Source organism: Odocoileus virginianus, chromosome 5 (genome assembly GCF_023699985.2).
Source record: "Odocoileus virginianus isolate 20LAN1187 ecotype Illinois chromosome 5, Ovbor_1.2, whole genome shotgun sequence".
Lineage (NCBI taxonomy): Eukaryota > Metazoa > Chordata > Mammalia > Artiodactyla > Cervidae > Odocoileus > Odocoileus virginianus.
The window spans coordinates 8504592-8517270 of record NC_069678.1 but is presented as its reverse complement, the minus strand read 5'-3'; the positions used below and the strand labels follow the sequence as shown (position 1 = coordinate 8517270).

General features: G+C 38.6%; 1 protein-coding gene and 1 non-coding gene across 5 annotated transcripts in view; both read right to left on the bottom strand.

Moving 5' to 3' along the window:
• Window positions 1-12679, bottom strand: part of SNX27 (sorting nexin 27) — a 77431-nt gene that overhangs the window by 42251 nt on the left and 22501 nt on the right. For all 4 annotated transcript variants that reach the window (XR_002310029.2, XR_002310030.2, XR_002310031.2 and 1 more), the window contains exon 2: window positions 9450-9681. Coding sequence is in view for 1 of the 4 variants with exons in the window: in XM_020874344.2 (XP_020730003.2) it covers window positions 9450-9681 (232 nt within the window). In the remaining 3 variants the exon portion in view is untranslated. The remainder of the gene's footprint in view (window positions 1-9449; window positions 9682-12679) is intronic.
• LOC139035409 (U6 spliceosomal RNA) lies at window positions 1347-1453 on the bottom strand. Its single transcript, XR_011488056.1, has one exon. It is a non-coding gene; the product is annotated as a U6 spliceosomal RNA (small nuclear RNA).

Here is a 12679-nt window from a genome sequence, read left to right as displayed (position 1 = left end):
AACTGAAAATACCAAGTGTTCAAGAGGTTATGGAGCAACTGGAACACTCCACTACAGATAAGAATACAAAAATAGTACAGCGTCTTTGAAAAACAGTTTATAAGGTTACTTATACTTAGCATTTGACCCTGCAATTCCATTTCTAGCTATGTATATACTCAAGGGAAATGAAAACATAAATCTACTTAAAAACCTGTACATTAATGTTATTTCACAGCAGTTTCAGTAATAATAGCCCAAACTGGAAACACCACAAAAGGGCAACAACACGTGGATGGATAAATTGTAATAAATCCATCCAATGGCATACTATCAGTAATTAAATGCAATAATCTATTGGTCTATGCAACCACACCCATCAACCTTAGAAGAACTACACTAAGAGAACAAACCTAGACATGAAGGACTATATACTATATTATTTCATTTATTTTCAGTTCAGTTCATTTCAGTCACTCAGTAGTGTCCGACTCTTTGCGACCCCACGAACCGCAGCCCAGGCCTCCCTGTCCATGACCAACTCCCAGAGTCCACCCAAACCGATGTCCATTGTGTCGGTGATGCCATCCAACCATCTCATCCTCTGTCATCCCCTTCTCCTCCTGCCCTCAATCTTTCCCAGCATCAGAGTCTTTTAAAACGAGTCAGCTCTCTGCATCAGGTGGCCAAAGTATTGGAGTTTTAGCTTCAACATCAGTCCCTCCAATGAACACCCCGGACTAATCTCCTTTAGGATGGACTGGCTGAATCTCCTTGCTCTCCAAGGGACTCTCAAGAGTTTTCTCCAATACCACAGTTGAAAAGCATCAATTCTGCACTCAGCTTTCTTTCTAGTCCAACTCTCACATCCATACACGACTACTGGAAAAACCACAGCCTTGACTAGATGGACCTTTGTTGGCAAAGTAATGTCTCTGCTTTTTTTTTTTTTTTCCATTTATTTTTATTAGTTGGAGGCTAATTACTTTACATCATTGCAGTGGTTTTTGTCATACATTGAAATGAATTAGCCATGGATTTACATGTATTCCCCATCCCGGTCCCCCCTCCCACCTCCCTCTCCCCCCGATCCCTCTGGGTCTTCCCAGTGCACCAGGCCCGAGCACTTGTCTCATGCACCCAACCTGGGCTGGTGATCTGTTTCACCCTAGATAATATACATGTTTCAATGCTGTTCTCTTGAAACATTCCACCCTCGCCTTCTCCCAGAGTCCACAAGTCTGTTCTATACATCTGAGTCTCTTTTTCTGTTTTGCATATAGGGTTATCATTACCATCTTTCTAAATTCCATATATATGTTAGTATACTGTAATGGTCTTTATCTTTCTGGCTTACTTCACTCTGTAAAAATATGGAACACTTCACGAATTTGCGTGTCATCCTTGCGCAGGGGCCATGCTAATCTTCTCTGTATCGTTCCAATTTTAGTATATGTGCTGCTGAAGCGAGCACATGTCTCTGCTTTTTAATATGCTGTCTAGGTTAGTCATAACTTTCCTTCCAAGGAGCAAGCATCCTTTAATTTCATGGGTTCAATCACCATCCGCAGTGATTTTGGAGCCCAGAAAAATAAAGTCAGCCACTGTTTCCACTGGTTCCCCATCTATTTGCCATGAAGTGATGGGACCGGATGCCATGATCTTAGTTTCCTGAATGTTGAGCTTTAAGCCAACTTTTTCACTCTCTTCTTTCACTTTCATCAAGAGGCTCTTTAGTTCTTCTTCACTTTCTGCCATAAAGGTGGTGTCATCTGCATATCTGAGTTTACTGATATTTCTCCCGGAAATCTTGATTCCAGCTTGTGTTTCTTCCAGCCCAGCATTTCTCATGATGTACTCTGCATATCATAGTAATCCAAGTCTATGCCCCAACCAGTAATGCTGAAGAAGCTGAAGTTGAACAGTTCTATGAAGACCTACAAGACCTGCTAGAACTAACACCCAAAATAGATGTCCTTTTCATTATAGGGGACTGGAATGCAAAAGTAGGAAGTCAAGAAACATCTGGAGTAACAGGCAAATTTGGCCTTGGAGTACAGAATGAAGAAGGGCAAAGGCTAACAGAGTTCTGCCAAGAGAATGCACTTGTCATAGCAAATACCCTCTTCCAACAACACAGGAGAAGACTCTACACATGGACATCACCAGATGGTCAACACCAAAATCAGACTGATTATATCCTTTGCAGCCAAAGATGGAGAAGCTCTATACAGTCAGCAAAAACAAGACTGGTAGCAGACTGTGAACCAGATAATGAACTCCTTATTGCCAAATTCAGACTTAAATTGAAGAAAGTGGGAAAAACCACTAGACCATTCAAGTATGACCTAAATCAAATCCCTTATGACTATACAGTGGAAGTGAGAAATAGATTTAAGGGACTAGATCTGATAGACAGAGTGCCTGATGAACTACAGGCGGAGGTTCATGACATTGTACAGGAGACAGGGAGCAAGACCATCCCCAAGAAAAAGAAATGAAAAATAGCAAAATGGCTGTCTGAGGAGGCCTTACAAATAGCTGTGAAAAGAAGAGAAGTGAAAAGTAAAGGAGAAAAGGAAAGATATACCCATTTGAATGCAGAGTTCCAAAGAATAGCAAGGAGATATAAGAAAGCCTTCCTCAGTGATCAACGCAAAGAAAGAGGAAAACAATAGAATGGGAAAGACTAGAGATCTTGCCAAGAAAATCAGAGATACCAAAGGAACATTTCATGCAAAGATGGGCTCAATAAAGGGCAGAAATGGTATGGACCTAACAGAAGCAGAAGATATTAAGAAGAGGTGGCAAGAATACACAGAAGAACTGTACAAAAAAGATCTTCACGACCCAGATAATCACGAAGGTGTGATCACTCACACTCACCTAGAGCCGGACATCCTGGAACGTGAAGTCAGGTGGGCCTTAGGAAGCATCACTATGAACAAAGCTAGTGGAGGCAATGGAATTCCAGTTGAGCTATTTCAAATTCTAAAAGATGATGCTGTGAAAGTGTTGCACAATGTCAGCAAATTTGGAAAACTCAGCAGTGGCCACAGGACTGGAAAGGGTCAGTTTTCATTCCAATCCCAAAGAAAGGCAATGCCAAAGAATGCTCAAACGACCGCACAATTGCACTCATCTCACACACTAGTAAAGTAATGATCAAAATTCTCCAAGCCAGACTTCAGCAATATGTGAACCGTGAACTTCCAGATGTTCAAGCTGGTTTTAGAAAAGGCAGAGGAATCAGAGATCAAATTGCCAACATCCGCTGGATCACTGAAAAAGCAAGAAAGCTCCAGAAAAACATCTATTTCTGCTTTACTGACTATGCCAAAGCCTTTGACTGTGTGGATCACAATAAACTGTGGAAAATTCTGAAAGAGATGGGAATACCAGACCACCTGACCTGCCTCTTGAGAAACCTGTATACAGGTCAGGAAGCAACAGTTAGACCTGGACATGGAACAACAAACTGGTTCCGAATAGGAAAAGGAGTACGTCAAGGCTGTATATTGTCACCCTGCTTATTCATTTATTTTACATTCAAGAAAAGACAAAATACAGTGATAGAAAGGTGGTCAATGGTGGATAAAAACAGTGGGAGGGAGAGAAGATGACTGCAAAGGGGTGTGAGGCAACTTTCTGGGACAAGGAAAATGTTCTATATTGACTGTGGTGATTAGAAAAATATGCACATTAATTAAAACTCACGAAACTGGACATTTAACAGTGATGAATGTTAATGCAAGTATATTATGCTTAATGAAGTTGATTTTTAAAAAAGGACAATTAGTTTCATTCCTTTTCTAGTCTACAGAGGTTCTCAAAGTCTTAGGCAATTCCCCAAAGGTGCCAACATCCAATGTGATCCATTTTTAGAACCTGACCTTGATTTCTACTTCTTACGTGTCTTATGATTAAAAGTACCTCTACGAAGGATTCTAAGAGACTACTACAAACAACTATGTGCCCATAAAATGGACAATCTAGAAGAAATGGACAAATTCTTAGACTAGTACAATCTCCCAAGACTGAACAGGGAAGAAACAGAAAATATGAACAGACCAACTATCTGTACTGAAATTAAATTAAAATTTAAAAACTCCCAACAAACAAAAGTCCAAGACCAGATGGCTTAGAAGGTGAATTCTACCAAATACTTAGAGAGGAGTTAACAGCTATCCTTCTGAAACCACTCTAAAAAATTGCAGGGGAAGGAACATATCTGAACTCACTCTATGAGGCAACCATCACCCTGATACCAAAACCAAAAAAAGATATCACACACACACACAAAATTACAGGCAGATATAAAAATCCTCAACAAAATACTAGCAAACCGACTCCAACAATGCATTAAAAGGATCATAAGCCATGACCAAGTGGGATTCATTCCAGGGATGCAAGGATTTTTCAATATTCACAAATCAATCAATGTGATACACCACATTAACAAACTGAAGAATAAAAACCACAGAAAAAGCTTCTGATAAAATTCAACACTGTTTATGATAAAAACTCTTCAGAAAGTGGGCACAGACAGAACATACTTCTACATAATCAAAGCCATATATCACAAATCCACAGCTAACATCATACTAAACAATGAAAAGCTGAAAGAAAGCATTTCCTATAAGATCAGGAATAAGACAAGGATACCCACTCTTGTCACTTTTATTCAACAGTTTTAGAAGCCCTAGTGAAAAGCAATCAGAGACAAAAAGAAATAAAAGGAATCCAAACTGGAAAAGTATTCAGTTCACTCGCTCAGTCGTTTCCGACTCTTTGCGACCCCACAGACTGCAGCACATCAGACTTCCCTGTCCATCACCAACTCCCAGAGCTTACTCAAACTCATGTCCATCGAGACAGTGATGCCATCCAACCATCTCATCCTCTGTCACCCCCTTCTCTTCCTGCCTTCTCTTTCCCAGCATCAGGGTATTTTCCAATGAGTCAGTTCTTCACATCAGGTGGCCAAAGGATTGTAGTTTCAGCTTCAGCATCAGTCCTTCCCATGAATGTACAGGACTAATTTCCTCTACAATTAACTGGTTTGATCTCCTTGCAGTCCAAGGGAATCTCAAGAGTCTACTCCAACACCACAGTTAAAAAGCATCAATTCTTCAGCACTCAGCTTTCTTTACAGTCCAACTCACATCCATACATGACTACTGGAAAAACCATAGCTTTGACTAGACAGACCTTTGTTGGTAAAGTAATATCTCTGCTTTTTAATATGCTGTCTAGGTTGGTCATAGCTTTTCTTCAAAGGAGCAAGCATCTTTTAATTTCATGGCTGCAGTCACCATCTGTAGTGATTTTGGAGACCCAAAAAATAAAGTTTGTCACTGTTTGCATTGTTTCCCCATCTATTTGCCACAAAGTGATGAGACCAGATGCCATGATCTTAGTTTTCTAAATGTTGAGTTTTAAGACAACTTTTTCGCTCTCCTCTTTCACTTTTATCAAGAGGCTCTTTAGTTCTTTGCTTTCTGCATATCTCTGCATATCTGAGGTTGTTGATATTTCTCCCGGCAATCTTGACTCCAGCTTGTGCTTCTTCCAGCCCAGCATTTCTCATGATGTACTCTGCATATAAGTTAAATAAGCAGGGTGACAATATACAGCTTTGACATACTCCTTTCCTGATTTGGAACCAGTCTATTGTTCTATGTTCAGTTCTAACTATTGCTTATTGACCTGCATACAGATTTCTCAGAAGGCAGGTAAGGAGGTCTGGTATTCCCATCTCTTGAAGAATTTTCCACAGTTTGTTGTGATCCACACAGTGAAAGGCTTTGGTACAGTCAATAAAGCAGAAGTAGATGTTTTTCTGGAACTCTTCTTGTTTTTCGATGATCCAACAGATGTTGGCAATTTGATATCTGGTTCCTCTGCCTTTTCTAAATCCAGCTTGAACACCTGGAAGTTCACGGTTCATGTGCTATTGAAGCCTGGCTTGGAGAATTTTGAGCATTACTTTGCTAGCATATTAGGAAGTATTAGGTTGGTGCAAACATAACTGAGGTTTCAAACTGTGAATTTTAAAGCATTATAACTAGGCTCAAACACATCTTTACTAATCAAAATAGAAACCATTACAATCAACACATTTTTGGCAATGAGAAATGTTTGTCTATTCCTATAATATAAAAATCCATGCCTCAGGGTTCAACAAACTCTTGAAAAGCATTTTCTGCCTCCTGCTGGTTGTGGAAGCATTTTCTGCAAAAAGTTGTTGAGATGCTTGAAGTAGCAGAGGTCAGGTGAACATGGTGGATGAGGCAAAACTTCCTAGCCTAATTCGTTCAATTTCTGAAGTGCTGGTTGTGCAATGGACAATCAGGCATTGTCATGGAGGAGAAGTGGCCCCTTTATTTTGACCAACACCAGCTGTTCGCATTGCAGTTTTTGATGCATCTCATTGATTTGTTGAGCAGACTTTACAGATGTAATGGTTTCACTGGGATTCAGAGAGTTGTAGTGGATCAGATGGGCAGCAGACCACCAAACAGTGACCATGACCTTTGTTTGGTGCAAGTTTGGCTTTGGGAAGTACTTTGGAACATCTTTGCAATCCAACTACGGAGCTGGTTGTCACCTACAGTCATAAAATCCACTTTTCATCTCAAGTCACAATTCGATTGAGAAATGGTTCACTGTTGTTGCGTAGAATAAGAGAAGATGAAACTTCAAAATGACTTTTTTTGAGGTACCCATTTATTGAACCTCTTCACCTTTTCAATTTGCTTCAAATGCTGGCTAACTATAGGATGGTCAATGTTGAGTTCTTCAGCAACTTCTCACGTAGTTGTAAGAGGATCAGGTTTGATGTCACTTTCAGTTGGTCACTGTCAACTTCCAATTGCTGGCCAATACGCTCCTCATCTTCAAGGCTCTCGTCCCCTGTGAAAACTTGCTAAAGCAACACTGCACTGAAAGTTTATTAGGAGTTTCTGGGCCAAATGTGTTGTTGATGTTACAAGTTGTCTCTGCTGCTTTATGACCCATTTTGAACTCAAATAAGAAAATCACTTGAATTTGCTTTTGTCTAACATTATTTCCATAGTCTGAAATAAATATAAAATACACAGCTAATAATAAGTCATCAGAAAAAAAAAAAAAACAACAGCAAGAAATGCACATTAACATGATGGACAACATGACCACATTTCCTTAAGAATGTATTCCAGTATCAAGCAATAAAGTTCAACAGTGCAAAACTGCAATTACTGTTTCATCAACTTAATAGAACTGTCACAGTTTGCAGATGACATGAAGCTATAAACAGAAAATCCTAAAGGTGCTACCAGAAAACTACTAGAGCTCATCAATGAATTAGGTAAAGTTGCTGGATACAAAATTAACACACAGAAATCTGTTGCATTTCTATACATTAACAATGAAATAATAAATGCTGGAGAGGGTGTGGAGAAAAAGAAACCTTCTTACACCATTGGTGGGAATGTAAATTGCTGCCGCCATACGGAACACAGTATGGAGGTTCCTTAAAAAATTAAAAATAGAGTTATTATAGGACTCAGCAATCCCACACTTGGGCATATATCTGGAGAAAACTCTAATTTGAAAAGATACATGCATACCAATGTTCACAGCAGCACTATTCACAACAGCCAACACACAGAAGCAACCTAAATATCCACTGACGAATGGATAAAAAAGACATAGAACATTTATAGAATGGAATATTATTCAGCCATAAAAAGAATGAAATAATGCTATTAGGGCTTCCCAGGCAGCACTAGTGGTAAAAAAACCCTGCCTGTCAATACAGGAGACATAAGAGAAGGGGGTTCAATCCCTGGGTCAGGAAGATCCCCTGGAGGAGGGCATGGCAACCTCTCCAGTATCCTTGCCCGGGAAATCACATGGATAGAGGAACCTGGCAGGCTATAGCCCACAGAATTACAAAGAGTAAGACAAGACTGAACCAATTTAAGCACGCAGCACGCATGGATGGACCTACAGATTATGACTAAACAAAGTAAGTCAGACAGTAAAAAAAAATATCATATGATACCACTTATATGTGGAAATTTTAAAAAATGATACAAATGAATTTATTTACAAAACAGAAACAGGCTCACAGAGGCAGAAAACTTAACGGTTACCAAAGGAGACAGTGGGATGGCAGGGGCTGGGGGTGGGGCAGAGATACATCAGGAGTTTGGGATTAACATATATACACTACTGTATATAAAATAAACAAGGGCCTACTATATAGCACAGGGAACCATATTCAGTTATCTTTTAATAACCTATAATGGAAAAGAATCTGACAAAGAATAGATAGAGGGTTGGTCAAAAAGTCCATTTGCGTTTTTCCATAAAATGTCACAGAAAAACCAGAATGAACTTTTGGCCAATCCGATATATATGTATATGTATAACTGAATCACACCTGAAATTAACACAACGTTGTAAATTAACTATACTTCAATTTAAAAAATGGTTAAAGACAAAAGGTATAGCACCTCTGTAAAACAAAACTCTAAATTTTGTATGTATGGCTCTGAGAATACATACACCAGACTGACATAAAACCTACATAAAATTCTAGTAGCTCATTCCTATACAGGGGACAAATCTGTTTCAGAGACTGCAACTTTAAAGAGCAGATCAGCTTTAAATAAATGTAGTCTGTTTGCCAATACCTAACAGAACACACTGCATTTTTCACAAAGATTAGTGAATTTTATTGTACCATTACTCCCAGACTAATCAAAGGTAAATAAAGAATACTGCAACCAAGGGAAAAATTAAGTAGACTGGGCTGTCACTGAAATTAGGTTTTGAAGAACAAACAAAGGCATTAAAGAAAGGGGCTGGCACATATCATCCAAATTCAAGATGGGCTTTCCTGCATATCTACAACAGCAAGAAACTGGAAATATATAAAGTAACCCATGTGAATTACATTCAGAATATAATGAGGACCTTAGAGAAAACCTGAATTAACCATTCACACAGATATCTCCAAAGAAAATGAAAAAGAACAAGACATGAAAGGGGTATAGGGCACTTGTAGGTTCTAACATGACAAACGGTATTACCTAAATGCTTTAGAAGATACCACATTTTAAAATTAATCTTGTTCTATAGCTCTACAGAGTCAACAGTGAGACACTATTAGCAAGGAGATATGACAATCAATAAAAGAACAAACAAAACAAACGTATACATGATTACAATAGGCCCAAATGGAAACTTAAAACTGTCTAGAAATACTTAAGCAGAAATAGGACTCCTCTTCAACTGCAGTTCACCCCTGCAATAAATCAGGGTCAGGGTATTTTATTTATGTGTAAACCCACATTCCTGGTAGGCAAACTGACCTAGGTTGCAGTCATTTATCCCAGTGCACTAAAATATATCATAAATTATAAGATTGGGAGAAACAAAAGCTAAGTGTTTGAGGATTGAGTTGGGCTGACACTCACCACAAATTTCTCACCATTCTGCTCCACATGTTTGTATGTGGGGACCGATATGGGCACTGCTTGCTTTTCTGTGTAATCATAAAATGATTGTCCCAACGAGTCGTCACTGGGATCTAGATTATCTGCCTCATGAGGAGGTACCGATAACACTGTCAAGATCAATTCCTTCTCGCCTGCTCGGATCAGGTCCACCACCTGCTTGTGTGTCGCCCCCTCAACATTCACGCCGTTCCTAAGGGGAAAAAGGGAAAAAGACAATCCCATAAACCAGAAGGGTCCAAACACCTTAGAGCTCCACCCTCCTGCCCCCACTCCAGTGTCATGAAGTGTGAACCAGAAAAGAAAAGCATCAGTTTGGTTCCAGCAAAGCTAGCTGTGTTTTTACAAATCATAATGTGAAAAAGTGTGTGTGAACTTAAGGCAGGGGGAAAAAATGGTAACAGGTGAGAAGACCTACTCTTCCTCTATACTAGAACTCCACACACAGCCTTGGGAAAACACACGGGAAGGAAGGTGAAGCTGAAGAGGAAACAAAGCTTTTAAAGCTAAAGAGTCCAATTTCCTCATCCTAACTAAGCATGTATACAATACAATAAAGTGACTTTTAACAATCCTGCCATTTGAACTGTTTTGTGACCTTTTAAAACCTTGTGGAACTGGGAATTTCATTAAAAGAAAAATTTTACAAAATGCGCTTCCATAATTTGTAAAGACTCAAAAAGTGTGACTGACTTAAGATAGTTGTTATCTGGCATTTGTATCTGATTTCTCCCCATATATTCAAGTCAGTCAACTTCATTTCCCTTATATCAAGTTTCATTACCTTGGGAATTAAATGATCATATCTTCATATACACTAGTTTCTTCTATCACTCAGTTTTAAGAAAAGCAAGGAGATAACATCTCTAAAATTGTATTATCTAACCCAACATCCTTTGTTCTCTCCCAATCACTTCAATTAGTCTCTTTTAGCAGTCTATCTACTTTTTTCTGTTCTGTGCTGTCTCACTTAAAGCCCTGTGTAATCAGTTCAAAATGTACAGTTAAGGTTATATAGTAAATCAACCTACGCATTCTCCTTCCTGTTCCACTGTGTACACAAAGGCTGAAACTAGGAAAAGTACAAGGTTTGGAAGAACAATAATTTTGTCAAGAAAGATGCTGAGTTTCACAAAACTCACTCAGTAAACTGAGCTACCTTCCCAGAATGCTGACCCAGCCTGCTATCTCAGCAAAAACCACTAGGCAGCTAGCTGACCTGGAGGTTCCCTCCATAGCTACCCCAACAGAGTGAGGAAATACACACCTGGCCTTTAGTCAATCTGACAAAAGTTTATTTACCCTTTAAACTTTTTCAGTCCTGTTCCAAACCATTAGGGTTTTTCCTTCTTGAAAATGATGCTAAGTTTAGTAACAAGCCTTCCACCAACTTTTCAATCACTGGAATTGTCTGTCAGTGTATGATATCTGAAATATCCATTTATATAAACAGAACAAGCAAGAGATCATCCAGCCAAGCCTCCTTCCTTATTTCAGGTCTAACAATCTAACCAGTAAATTCAGCACTCTTGACATTTCACAACCTAAAATCTAACTTACACACATACACACACACACATATAAATATAGCAAATTTTACAACTGGCTAGCTATAGAAGAAAATCAGCCCCCTCCACCAATGGAAATTTCAGCTTTTAAAGTTCAGCTCAGGAGAAGGAAATGGCAACCCACTCCAGTATTCTTGGCTGGGAAAACCCACGGACAGAGAAGTCTGATGGGCTACAGTCCATGGGGTCGCAAAAGAGTTGGACACAACTTAGCAACAAAACAACAATGATTTATGTATATATCTATATTCTGCTTTTCTATTCTTTTTCATTGTAGCATATTACAAGATTATTGAATATAGTTCACTGTGCTATATGGTAAGTCCTTGTTGTTAAAAAAAAAAAATAAAGTTCAGATCAGGTCAGACCAGTGACCAGAAGTGGTCAGTTCTTTGACCATAAAGCAGGATGATAAAATAGAAAATGGGCTTTGGAGAGGGATCTACATGGGCTTAAATCCTGGCCCTGCCAGAACTGATCTTAATCAAGTCATTTGATCTTTCTTACCATTGCTTTCCACATCTATAAAATGGAGACAATAAGTCCCTAACAGATCACTGTGAAGATTAATGTAACATGTAACTTGCTAAGATCAATGCCTGAATACTCACATTAGGTGTATTAAGGAAAAGAAGTACTATGTAGCTATGTGTTATGAAGAGATTTTGGTTAAAGAAGAAATGGACAACTAAAGCTGGGGACTGGTAAAGGATTTCATCTAAATCTTTGATCTAATTAGCAGTTCTGGGAAAATGTTTTGATGGTAGAAGAAATAAAATTGAAAAAGTAAAAGTTAAAAAATCAACATAGAAAATTTGATCTATCCCTAGGAATCAACTTAACTTACAAATATCCTTAAGTTAAAAAAAAAAAAAAAGTGAAAAACTAACACTTCAGAGACTGAAGAAAACACCTTATACACTAAAAACGTGATTTTTATGTGAATACAATCAACTTTATGAGATGAGCGCTTGTGAAAAAAGTTAAGAAGCAATGCTCCACTCTTATTTTTCAGCTCCCTAATTCTTCCCCTTTAAAGGATTCCTAATCTGGGCTACTTTGTTGATAGGCTTGTGGCAGCGGCAGAGGAAAATCAGTGAACCTCTACAGAAATTGTATGTAAAATTGTATTTGTCTACATATATGCTTTTTTTTTCCAGGGAAGAGGGCTAACAACTTTCATCCGCTTCAAAAAGGAGTATGTAATCTCAGAAAGGTTAAGAACTACTGCTTTCAATATATACCTCCACTCATTCAGTTTTCAAGTTAGAATACACTGTTCCCACAGGTCCCTCACAGAAATAAACCCTGAAAATCGGCAGAGAAACTTAAGTGAGGCTTACTCTAAGAGCAGCCAGCAAGCAAAGAAATTTGCTTGGGTTTCACTTCTTTAACAATAAGACCACACTTCAAATTGGCTATCATCCCAAATCCCTCTTAAAAAAAAACAAAACAAACAGAAACAGGAAAGAATTACCAGTATCATATTCTAAACACACTTGGTAATACTTATCTGGTTCAATTACAGAAGGAATATTATACATTCGACAATTTAATACAAGCTTGAAACTTCTTCAGAGAATGAAATGGGTCAGTAAAAACCCCAGGATGTCAGATTTCAAA